The 12,489-nt window shown below is 39.0% G+C and overlaps 1 protein-coding gene across 1 annotated transcript in view; it reads left to right on the top strand.

Moving 5' to 3' along the window:
* LOC137322467 (anosmin-1) overlaps positions 1-12,489 on the top strand; it is a 153,937-nt gene that overhangs the window by 102,808 nt on the left and 38,640 nt on the right. The window contains exons 3-4 of the mRNA XM_067985386.1: positions 2,801-2,863; positions 3,208-3,430. Coding sequence (XP_067841487.1) covers positions 2,801-2,863; positions 3,208-3,430 — 286 coding nt within the window. The remainder of the gene's footprint in view (positions 1-2,800; positions 2,864-3,207; positions 3,431-12,489) is intronic.

Raw genomic sequence — 12,489 nt, 5'->3', positions numbered from 1 at the left:
AACCTGTATTTCCTGATCAACATCACTACTTCCACCATAGTGTGTGTCTGTGCTGATGCCTACTTCAAGTGAAGGTGGTAATTGATAGTGCATAATGGGTGTTGCTTTTCAAATGTGTTTCCCATGCTGTGCGAAGAGGACATTTAGAGGATTGTGCGCACAGCATTTTTATTTATTTGGGCACTGCATTGTCACTGTGCGCAAATGCATAATAATGTATATACAATCAGTATGTTTGGGCATGGTTAAGAAACATACTGTACAAATCATGGCATATATTATTAATGTGGTACAAACCAGTAGCTCTGTGCTCTTCTTCAATCTCTGCAGTCTCAACCTCTTCTAAAATTTGAAAACCCAAACAAATCGATAATTGCTTCCTCAAATAAGAATAGGAAATGCTGGAAATACACAGCAGGTCAGTCAGCTTCTGTAAAGAGAAAAGACAGGCTATGACAAATTGGACATGTACCCTACATCAGAACTGAAGTCTGAAAGGTAAACAAGCATTTTAGTTAGATTAGAAAATAGAGAGAAAGAGGGAGAGGGGGAGGGTAAGAGAATCAACAGATATGCCAATTACAGAGAGGGGCCTATGGGTTAATAGACCTGCAGCCTGCTTAATAGAAGTATATAAAGGATCATCAATGAGATAAAGCAGAGATATAAAAAAAGGACAAGGAATTGTACAAGCGGACTTTAAAGGAACTGAAAATCAGGAGAGATGTACAACAGGCAGCTGAATCAACATTGCCGGTTTTACACTATCACCCAAAGTCAGAATTACCCCCAGTAGAATGTTTATTATTAAGACTGAAGCTTTTATTTCCACATGAAAGGTAATTTCCTATGATCTTACTTCCCTTGTTCTCTAAACTACCTGGAGACAGAAGGGGATCTTCATCCATCACCTGTCTATTTGTCTATATTCATTTTAAAATCTAATCTATCACCAACAATAATTTCTAGGCTCTGGAAACATGTTCAGAGAAATTTCAACCATCTCTAGCCTTCATTTGAGTTTGAAAAACAGCTACTGAATTTGTTTCAGGCAAACAATTGAAAGGTCTCAATCATAACTCATTGTTGGATCAACTTAGATTCTTTTCTTCTGAGAAGGTTTGGTCTTACATGTGACTTGACTGGATTTTGGCCAAACTATTCATTTTTGCAAAACATTATACAGCTTTTGATGCAATGTTATGAATGTAAACAGTTTTTCCTCCAGATAAAAATAGATGAATATAAAAAGAGCTTTTTTTTCTGTCATTGTGAGCTATAGAGAATGTTAAATCTTGGGTTGTTCCAATCTTTTCATTGCTGAGGCTGGCTTTCATATACCACAATGGATTGTCGGATGGGTTTCAGACACAGAACATTGAACTCACTGGTCGTAAAGTCCCTAGCAGTATAAGCCGTATTATAAGTATATCAGCAATTATTGGCTTTGTCTCTTAATTAGGAAGGCAAATGGTATGTTGGCCTTTATTGCAAGGGGTTTGGATTACAATAGTAAGGAAGTCTTATTGCAATTGTACAGGACTTTAGTGAGACCACACCTGGAGTACTGTGTACAGTTTTGGTCTCCTTACCCAAGGAAGGATATACTTGCCTTAGAGGCGGTGCAATGCAGGTTCACTAGATTAATTCCTGGGATGAGAAGGTCGTCCTATGAGGTAAGATTGAGTAGATTGGGCCCAAACTCCCTCGAGTTTAGGAGAATGAGAGGTGATCTCATTGAAACATGTAAGATTCTAAGAGGGCTTGACAGGGTAGATGCTGAGAGGATGTTTCCCCTGGCTGGAGAGTCTAGAACTAGGGGACATAGTCTCAGATTAAGGGGTCGGACATTTAGGACTGAGATGAGGAGGAATTTCTTCACTTAGAGGGTCGTGAATATTTGGAATTCTCTAACCCAGAGGTCTATGGATGCTCAGTCGTTGAGTATATTCAAGACTGAGATTGATAGATTTTTGGACTCAAGGGAATCAAGGGATATGGGGATCGGGCGAGAAAGTGGAGTTGAGGTCGAAGATTAACCAGATTTTATTGAATGGTGGAGGATGCTCGTGGGGCCATGTGGCCTACTCCTGCTCCTATTTCTTATGTTTCTTATGTTCTTGTTAATCAACAACAACTATCAGTTTCCAACTTTTGTCCTTGAGATGTACAAAACTGAAATCATTCTAGATGAGTTTTTTTTTACCTGTTATACAAGTTGTTGGGAAGCCAATAAAGTTGCTTACACCTAAATTTGTTGGTAGCAGGATAACTCTACGACCACTTAATATGAATGGAGCACAATCGTGGCTGGATAAGAATATAATAACTGTTTACCTTGAGCCTCTAGCCAGAGCAGGAATTGTAATTAAAAAGCAACAGCTCTTTGGGTGGCCAAGAAGTATCCATCAATCTGATCTAGCATCCAAAATGTAAAGATCTATTTTAGCAAGTTTTCGCAACAGTTGCACTTTATTTTCAAGATTGCAAATTTTATTTGAGATTCTCTTTTTGTTAATTAGTGAGATTAAAACACCATAATTCTTTTGTTGAAAATGCTTGAGTCAAAGATATCATCACAGTATCTCTAACGTCATCGGAATAGATTTGATAACTGAAATGTTCAACTGTAGTTAGTTTGACTTCCAATTTTTTTTAAGACCCAATTCATGTTATTTAGGTAAAAGACTGTTTCAGTGTTTAAGAGTGAGCCACAGGCATAGACAGGCATGGACTTTAATGCATCATGTCCCTTTGATGTGGCTTTTGACACTAACAGGCACTTTGTTCTGCTTTACAGTGCCTGGAGCCCTGCAAAGAATCTTGGGACCTACAGGAGACTCACTGCCAAAGCAAGTGTGAGGTAAGGTCCCCCCTTGGGCAATTTATTTTAGCTATTACCGACTTTGAAGATGACCAAAATGCTGGTTCAATTTGTAGGATTACTGGAGTTAAACACAATGGCAAAGGGAGAGGGATATGAAACCGCTGTCTAAACCGTAAGGACAGCACAATGGGTTTAATCACTTGGGACCAATTTTTTCATATAGCCACGGATGTTCAACAAAATGAATGCATTAATTATAGAATTACTCCAGCCTTGCAGTTTACTACATAAAGAACTGGCTTTGTACCACTTTCAGCAATTGTTCAAAAAATGTTTTTGTTTAAAAAAAAGTAAATCAGTTCTTTTTATTTCATTTCTAGTCTCTTTTTCCAAAGAAACACTATGAGTGCCTAACCAGCTGTGAGTTTCTCAAATCGATCCAGTCAGCAAAGCAGGGTGACTGTCCCGCTCCGGAGAAGGCCAGTGGCTTCGCTGCTGCCTGTGTTGAAAGCTGCGAGGTAGACGACGAGTGCTCTGGACTGAAGAAATGCTGTTCCAATGGCTGCGGTCATACCTGTCAAATACCACGGAACCTGTTCAGGGGTATGCACCAGTCTTATATGTTAAGAAATGCTAACTGAAATATTAAAATGTTTGTGTTACATATCAAATATTTTCTAACAGTATCATTGCCAAGTGTAGGAATTATAGTAGCACAGCTTTAAAGTGCCTGTTACAGTGTTATCTTTCAATATTTTCTGTCAACAACAACAATTTGTATTTATATGGTGCCTTCAACATAGTGAAACCTCCCAAAGCGCTTCAGAGGTGCGTAATCAGACAAAAATTGACTTTGACATTGACAATAGTGATTAGCTGGAAGAGTGATCTGATTAGTCAAGAGAAAGAGAATGAGCAACAAGGAAGTCTGTTCTCCCAGATCTTTCCTTCTTTCCCCTTCCTACCTCCTATCTTTCCTTCCACTCTTTACATCATCTTCCACCATGAATGTTTCTTACAAGACAGGATAGACAAGTGATTTGTTACCAGGCCTCTGATTTTGTCCTTGTGCTAATTACCTGTACTAGAGTGGCTTGGGTTGATTCCCGCCATTTTCCTTCTCTCTCTGGGGAATCTTCTGTTGTCTCCTCTTTGCATTGTTCCATGATGGCGGGACTGAAACCAGCAACTCGTGTTGTGTGGAATTTATAGACACAAGCCCACATCCTATTGTTCTGTGGTGCATGGCAGGTTCACCAGCTCATTGCATCACCTGCCTCTTAAGGTTATGCTCAAGGATGACGTTACTATCGGGGGAAGCTCAACCAAGAAAATGTGTTAGCTTCAATCATTCATATGATAAAAGCTTTCAGGCAAATATTGAACTCCTGTGCTGAGGTGTACAGGTGTATATTAGTAATATACCACACTGCAGCAGTAACAGAAGAACTAAGATGCTTTTGACACATATCTAAAATCCGGTATACAACATGTACATTTTTAAATGTTCATGGGATTTAACAGAGGCTTAATTCTGTGATGTTGCACTCCCAGTAGGGAAGTCATGCTCAAAAGGAGCACAGGTTGTAGATAGGGCAACAACATTGTCGACTCGATTCTCTGACCCAAGCTCCTTGTGGACATGGCTCTCTGCTGGGAGTGAGGAATCTCAGAATTAGCCCTAGAGTGTTTAAGGAACTATGCATTTCAACATGTGAGACTGTGGGTCATTTTTTGTAGGTTGCAAAGCAATCCAGCCATCAATGCACACTTTAATAATGTAGAACAATAGGGGCCTTTGCTGTGGTTAGGAATGGAATATGAGGCTTAGGAATTTAGTAAAATACTTAAGGGAATTAGGCAGCACTGACTCAGTCTCCATTAGGACATTTGAAAATGGGATCTGATAAATTACGAGTAGTAACTGTCGAGACTAAACAATCTATGTATTACAGTGAAGGAATTTCAAAAATTCAAACTTCAAATTTTATGTATAAAAAAATTAAAGCATCAAACAAAGGCTCCCCTGATGGCTAGTTGCTTTTAGCCAGTGAATAGCTGAGCCATGTAGACCAGGAAGATCCCAAGTTGAACTCCTATACTGTTCAGGTGGGCAGCAAGAGTGGGACTACAATTGACTTCAGGACCAAAGTTCCCATTCATCATCTTTATTCAGTAACCGCTGCTGGAAGTTCATGTATATTGACACAGGAAAGAAGGTAGAAAATTGTATTAAAAAGGAGAAATGTATACTCCCGGTCTGTAATTTTTCCTATTCAGATTTCAGTGTCAAACATAATGAGAACATATATGGGGAAAAAAGTCACAGCATTGTTACACAATATTTTGGAGGCCAGTCAATTCATTAAAAAATACCTTTCATAATATTTGGAAGACATAATTTTGGAAAGTAATTATTTAAGATATTTCAAGGGCATTTTTGTGTGATTGAAAGCTGTGTAGAAATGATGGATTAAAAAAGCTGTTTAGATTTCATGGTTGCATTGAAATACAATCATTTATCAATCTGCAGTGGTTAACAGTACTTTTTGCAGATGTAGAACACCATTAATTTATTCACTAAATCATTTTTTAAAAAGTCTTGAGGTAAAATTTTTTTTGGAGCTGTTCCATGTTGATATATTTAACACTGAATGAATGAGAAATTCCCTCCATATTTATTATAAAGGAACGGGAGAATATGAAAATACAAACAATATTGTGGACTTTATTCTGAGACTCATCCAGCATTATTTTCCCATCATAATAACTCATTCCAGTCATAAGCATCAATCATTTCAGGTGCAACCTGAGATGTAAAAGTGCTCTTTAACTGCTTCTGTTCCTGATCTAGCAGTTTTTTCCTCCAGTAGTGATGTGATTTGACCATTTTAATGAATAACTACAAAGATCTCGAGGAGTGTAAAGATGTTCTTATCAGGGATCTGTTCCATTGTTACTATGAATAATGTGAAAACTAATACAATAACTTGCATTTATACAGTGCCTTCAATGCAGGAAAATGCCCCAATGTGCTTTGTGGAAGTGTAATCAGACAAAAATTTATACCGAACCAAAGAAGGAAAGAGGGGTGGCTAAAAGCTTGATCCCAGCGGTAGGTTTTAAGTGTCCTGGCCAATATTTGTCCTTCAACCATCACTAAAAGATTATCTGGTCATTTATCTCATTGCTGTTAGTTGGATCTTGTAGTACATAAATTGGCCACCTTGTTTCCCTACTTTACAACAGTGACTACACTTCAAAAAATACTTCTTTGGCTGTGAAGCGCTTTGGGACATCCTGAGGTCATGAAAGGTGCTATATAAATGAAGAAACTGGCTCTCCTGGACTAGATAAGCTCGGAGAGAGCATGAGATAGGAGAGAAACTATATTAAGGGCTTTGGCAGGAGGGAATCTTGGAGGAAGTTTGGCTTGGTGGGCACGGGGAAGGGGTTGTGGTAGAGGCAGCTGAACAGATGGTCTCAATCTTAGTGACAAAGAAGTCCATGAGCTCCTCACACTAATATGAAAGAAGTTATATAGTGGTGTATCACATCTCAGGATGCCTAAACTGCTTCACATATAATGAATTACTTTGAAGTGCAGTTACTGTTATGACGTAGGTGAATTAAGCAACTTTTTTGTGCACAGCAAAGTTCCACAAACAACAACAGATGGATGATCAGCGAATCTGTTTTTTGTGGATGTTGATTGAGGGACAACTGCCTGTCTTTTTTTGAACAGTGCCATGAGATCTTTAGCATCTACCAGAACATGCAGACATCCGTTTAATGATATCTTTATGTCTAGCTACACTACACTTTTGGGAGCAGTGTTGCACTACTTTTATTTGCAAAATGGCTTCTAAAAGTAGGGTCAGCCCCCTGACACCATTCAAAACAGATGAAAATGCTTCAAAATGATGTCACCCACAAGTTGTGGTCCCACAGCACTACAAGCATTTGCTGTCTGCAGGGTAACTGCTAGCCGGCAGCTCCTTACTGCTGTCACGGTTTGAATAGTACAATAGTATACCAGCACTTCAACCTTGTGACCTGAAGCTGCTGCATCTGGGTTTTTTCCAAGCTTTACAACATTAATATATAATAATGAAATATTCATAAAACATCAATTAAAATTTCTTTGGATAGGATTTTGAGAAATTACTTTTGCACTGTTTTCATTGCATACTCTTGGAGAGAGGGAAGGGGAAGGGTGGTGAAGAAGAACCTGATAGAGCTGGACAATTATAAAGTATTGTCATTTGCAAAGTTCAAAGAACAAAAGCTGAACCTATTATTGCGCTTTCTTTCTGATTTATGCCAGTCTATGTCTGGTTAAGATTTTTATACGTATTTTTAAAACCCATAACGTCAAAGTGAGGCTATTTTTTGGGGGTTTATATTATATTTGATAAGTACAATTATCCTGGGCTGATTGTTATGGAAATTGAAGAAGTAAATCATATTTTAAGTGGTATTGAGTTACACCGCAGCCAGAAAAAGTTTGTACCCCTGTGACCTTGTTTGAAACCACATTAATGCGATTGGAATGTTACTGAGATGCTATCCTGCACCTTTGAGGAGCATTTTTATGAAGACAGTAGCAAAGAACTGTTCCCTTTTTGATCAAAAAATGGAATGTGTCATGGAAATAAATTAAGTAGAGGAAGCAAAATGCTTCCAAAATAGATAATAGAAGATTTTACACTTTTCCCCCATCCAAATCAGTGCCTTTCCACATCTGACTCATCTAGATTGATGTTGACTGACTTGTGAAAGGCATTGGCTACACTTCTAACAGTTTTGACTTCATTCTCCTATAGTTAAAAATATTTCTCATGTCACTAAATTCACCTGCTGTCTCTATTCCTCTCCTAACCTTGTTAACAACAGAATGTTTGAACTCTATATCAAGCAAAATTGAATAAGAACATAAGAAATAGGAGCATGAGTAGGCCATACGGCCCCTCGAGCCTGTTCCACCATTCAATCAGATCATGACTGATCTTCGACCTCAACTCCACTTTCTTGCTCGATCCCCATATCCCTCGATTCCCCTAGAGTCCAAAAATCTTATCTATCTCAGCCTTGAATATATTCAATGACTCAGCATCCATAGCCCTCTGGCATAGAGAATTCCAAAGATTCACAACCCTCTGCATGAAGAAATTCCTCCTCATTTCAGTCTTGAATGGCCGCCCCCTTATCCTGCATCTATGCCCTCTAGTTCTAAGCTCTCTAGCCAGGGGAAACAATCTCTCAGCATCTACCCTGTCAAGCCCCCTCATAATCTTATATGTTTCAATGAGAACACCTCTCATTCTTCTGAACTCCAGAGAGTATAGGCCTATTCTACTCAACCTCTCTTCATAGGACAACCCTCTCATCCCAGGAATTAGTCTAGTGAACCTCTGTTACGCCGCCTCCAAGGCAAGTATATCCTTCCTTAGATAAGGAGACCAAACTGTATGCAGTACTCCAGGTGAGGTCTCACTAAAGCCCTGTACAACTGTAGTAAGACTTCCTTACTGTTGTACTCCAACCCCCTTGCAATAAAGGCCAACATGCCATTTGCTTTCCTAATTGCCTGCTGTACCTGCATACCAACTTTTTGTGTTTCTTCTATAAGGACACCCAAATCTCTCTGAACACCAACATTTAATAGTTTCTCACCATTTAAAAAATGTTCTGTTTTTCTATTCTTCCTACCAAAGTGAATAACCTCACATTTCCCCACATTATACTCCATCTGCCACCTTCTTGCCCACTCATTAACCTGTCTAAATCCCTTTGCAGACTTTTTGGGGATGATTTTAAACCCCAAGAATGGGTGGGTTGGGGGCGGGTGAGAGTTGAAAAAGTTGTTTTTTGGGTTGTGACCGCAACCCGGCTTTATTTCCGGGTTTAACGTCGGCACGGAAAAGTACAGGCTTCCCACTGGGAAAGTGAAGCCCGAAAATTTTGTGGTTGCAACCCAAAAAAACAACTATTTTCAACTCCCACTCGCCCCCGACCCACCTGTTCTTGGGGTTTAAATTCACCCCCTTGTATCCTCCTCACAGCTTACTTTCCTACCTAGCTTCGTATCGTCAGCAAACTTGGATACATTACACTCGGTCCCTTCATCTGTGCCATTAATATAGATTGTAAATAGCTGAGGCCCAAGCACCGATCCTTGCGGCACCCCACTAGTTACAGTCTGCCAACCTGAGAATGACCCGTTTATCCCTACTCTCTGTTTTCTGTCCTTTAACCAATCCTCTATCCATGCTAATAAATTACCCCCAATCCCATGAGTCCTTACTTTGTGTAATAATCTTTTATGTGGCACCTTATCGAATGCCTTTTGAAAATCCAAATATACTATATCCACTGGTTCCCCTTTATCTACTCTGCTAGTTACATCCTCAAAATCTCTAATAAATTTGTTAAACAACAATTCCCTTTCATAAAACCATGTTGACTCTGCCTAATCATATTATGATTTTCTAAGTGCCCTGTTACCACTTCCTTAATAATGGATTCCAGTATTTTCCCAATGACCGATGTCAGGCTAACTGGCCTGTAGTTCCCTGTTTTCTCTCTCCCTTCTTGAATAGTGGGGTAACATTTGCTACCTTCCAATCCACTGGGACCGTTCCAGAATCTAGAGAATTTTGGAAGATCATAACCAGTGCATCCAATATCTCTGCAGCCACCTCTTTTAGAACCCTAGGATGTAGGCTATCAGGTCCAGGGGATTTGTCGGCTTTTAGTCCCATTAGTTTGTCCAGTACTTTTTCTCTAGTGATATTTATTGTTTTAAGTTCCTCACTGTCATTTTCCCCTTGGTTCCCCACTATTTTTGGTATGCTTTTTGTGTCTTCTACTGTGAAGACAGATACAAAATATTTGTTTAACGCATCTGCCATTTCCTGATTCCCCATTATAATTTCTCCTGTCTCAGTCTCTAAGGGACCATTATTTACTTTTGCTTCTCTCTTCCTTTTTACATACTCTATTGGGAGAGCTTTAGAAACCAACAAAGGACGACCAAAAAATTGATAGAAAGAGAGAAAATAGAATATGAAAGTAGCAACAAATATAAAAACGGATTGTAAGAGCTTCTACACGCATGTAAAAAGGAAAAGAGTCGCAAAAATAAAAAGGAATCTATCAACTCTTTAACTTCCCACGCTGTTGAAATTACCATTTTCAATGAATTCAGTGCTTACTATTTGCAATAGTTCTGCTGCTTCTCTTCTACTAATCCCAAGTCCTTTGATGTCCTGAATCAACAATAACAATAACAGCAACTTACATTTCCAAGGTGTTTATCAGGTACAAGGAGGTGTCTTGGAGTGCATTACAGGGTCTTGATCAACTTGTCATTCAACCTACTCCCATTTCTAATTATCCTGTTAATTCAACAAATCTCCACTGCCTCCTACTCACCTCAAATTACATCGAGTTACATCCAATCTACAGCACAGAAACAGGCCATTCGGCCCAACTGGTCTATGCTGGCGTTTATGGGCACACAAGCCTCCTCCCTCCCTACTTCATCTAACCCTTTCAGGATATCCTTCTATTCCTTTCTCCTTCATGTGCTTATCTAGCTTCCCCTTCAATGTATCTATGCTATTTGCCTCAATTACTCCTTGTGGTAGCACGTTCCACATTCCTATCACTCTGGGTAAAGAAGTTTCTAATTGTTAGACTTTAACTGTCTCTTCACCACTTAACTCTGCTGACACTGTCTCATATCAACTATGGAAGAGTATTGTGCAACAAATTATGCCCTTTAAAATTTTGTTTGGCACTAAAGGGTATATTTCCCAGCGCTATTAGAGTTGCTGCTGGAGCAGGATAGGTATGGTAGAGTTGGTTGCCAATTCAGAATCATGCATGTTATTTCTAAGTGTTCACTAATTTCAGCCCATATTATGGGCTCTCGACAGTAATTTTCAGAATTTGTGCTCCCAGCGGGGAGTCTCAGCTGTAGCAGTGCATATTGTAAATTTGGGCACATGTGATGCATGATTTTTCTACCAGTGAGGTTCACCACTGGGTGCACAGTCAGAAAATTTGCCCTTAGAAATTTAGCCACAACTCAGGAACAACTAACTGGTGTATAATTTGCAGTCTTATATTTTTCCCTTTCTTGAGCAGGTGTGTAGTGCTTGTCACCCATCAGTCTTTTAGGACAATTCCCATTTCCACATATTTTTGGAAAGTTCCTCCACCTTTCCAGCCTCCTTCAGTATTCTGCGATGCATTCTACATGGGGATGGTGACTTTTCTAGTTTCAGTCCCATTAACTCTTCTAATACAGTTTCCTTTTGAATATTTTTCTTATTAGTGGCTGTTCAACATACTCCTCAGGACTGTAGAAACTGAGGAAAAATACTCATTAAGCATCTCTGCCATTCAAGTATAAGTTGCCTTCCTTCATCTCTGTGGTCCCATCCTCTTTTTAACTATCATTTCTAGTCCTCAAGGTACTGAGGCCATTTGTAGTATTCTATCTGCTGGACCAGTTGCAATCAGCTAACTCTACACAATATAAGAATGACATTTTTGGCTCTCTGGTCTGTATGGCTTGGTACTGCACTGGGTGGTGTCTTTATCCACTGGCTTAACATGGGAGTCACACTGCTTTTAATTTAACTATAGTGTAACTATAATGAACAAATAATCACAGCTGTGTTTTAGAATCTAGCCTTGGGATCCAAAGTTGCAGATTGGAATTTACAGAGCCATGAGATAGGCGATGGCATTGCACTCCTTGTGATTCCAAAGAACATCTGGCCACAATTAAATACAGGAGAGATGTTATGTTACCTCCAGTGAAAGAACTAAATAAATTCTAATAAAAAAACAAGTACTGTACTTTTGCATGTAAATTGCAGTTTTATTGCACATTGTAATTAAACTTATTTTCTGAAGGTTACGATTCAGGTTGACAGGAAGGTTAACATGATAAAGATCACCTTCAGGCAGTTAGGTTGCTTGAAGTACAGTTTATAATTATAAGTGAGCTGAATGCTAAAGTCTGTCACAAATAATAAAAATAAACTATGATCAGCCAGAATATAAAACCATATCACCTGCTTTTCAACTGAAAGGGCTAGTCATTCCTTGTGTGTATTATAAACCCCACACTTAGCTGCTTATATGTTTGATGTTTATTCTGGAGAAATATTGTACTTGTATATCCTTTAAGGGTCCTTAGTGTAGTGTACAAGTCACACCTTCATGCTTAGCTTTATATTCTCTATAAGGGTGCAATTTATATACTGCTGTGACTTACGGAGTGAAATTATTCTGTGTGTTAGAGGTAATGGTTGGGCTAAGTATGAATTCATATGTAATACTTTGGTGTATTTGCATTAACGAGGTATTAGTGCATTGTTGCTGACTCTTCCCAAAATTTCTCCTAGGACCGAACCAGATTAACACAGTTCAGTGCATAGACCCTGCATTAACTGTTCTTTTGGCTTGTTGAGGGCTTATTAAATATCAATTTAAAGCAAACCTGCAAATGTTCCCATACTTGCCTTTCACTCCACATCTTATTAATGGTCTTCACTGTAAAGGTGGTGTTAAGGCACTGGAAACAGTTAGCAGAGGTGTAGAGTAGGAGGTGTAAAGATCAACTCAGCTATTTCAGGCCACAC

Source organism: Heptranchias perlo, chromosome 6, assembly GCF_035084215.1.
Source record: "Heptranchias perlo isolate sHepPer1 chromosome 6, sHepPer1.hap1, whole genome shotgun sequence".
NCBI classification, from domain to species: Eukaryota; Metazoa; Chordata; class Chondrichthyes; order Hexanchiformes; family Hexanchidae; genus Heptranchias; species Heptranchias perlo.
The sequence above is the reverse complement of the archived record's forward strand: the minus strand, read 5'-3'. Positions and strand labels throughout refer to the sequence as shown.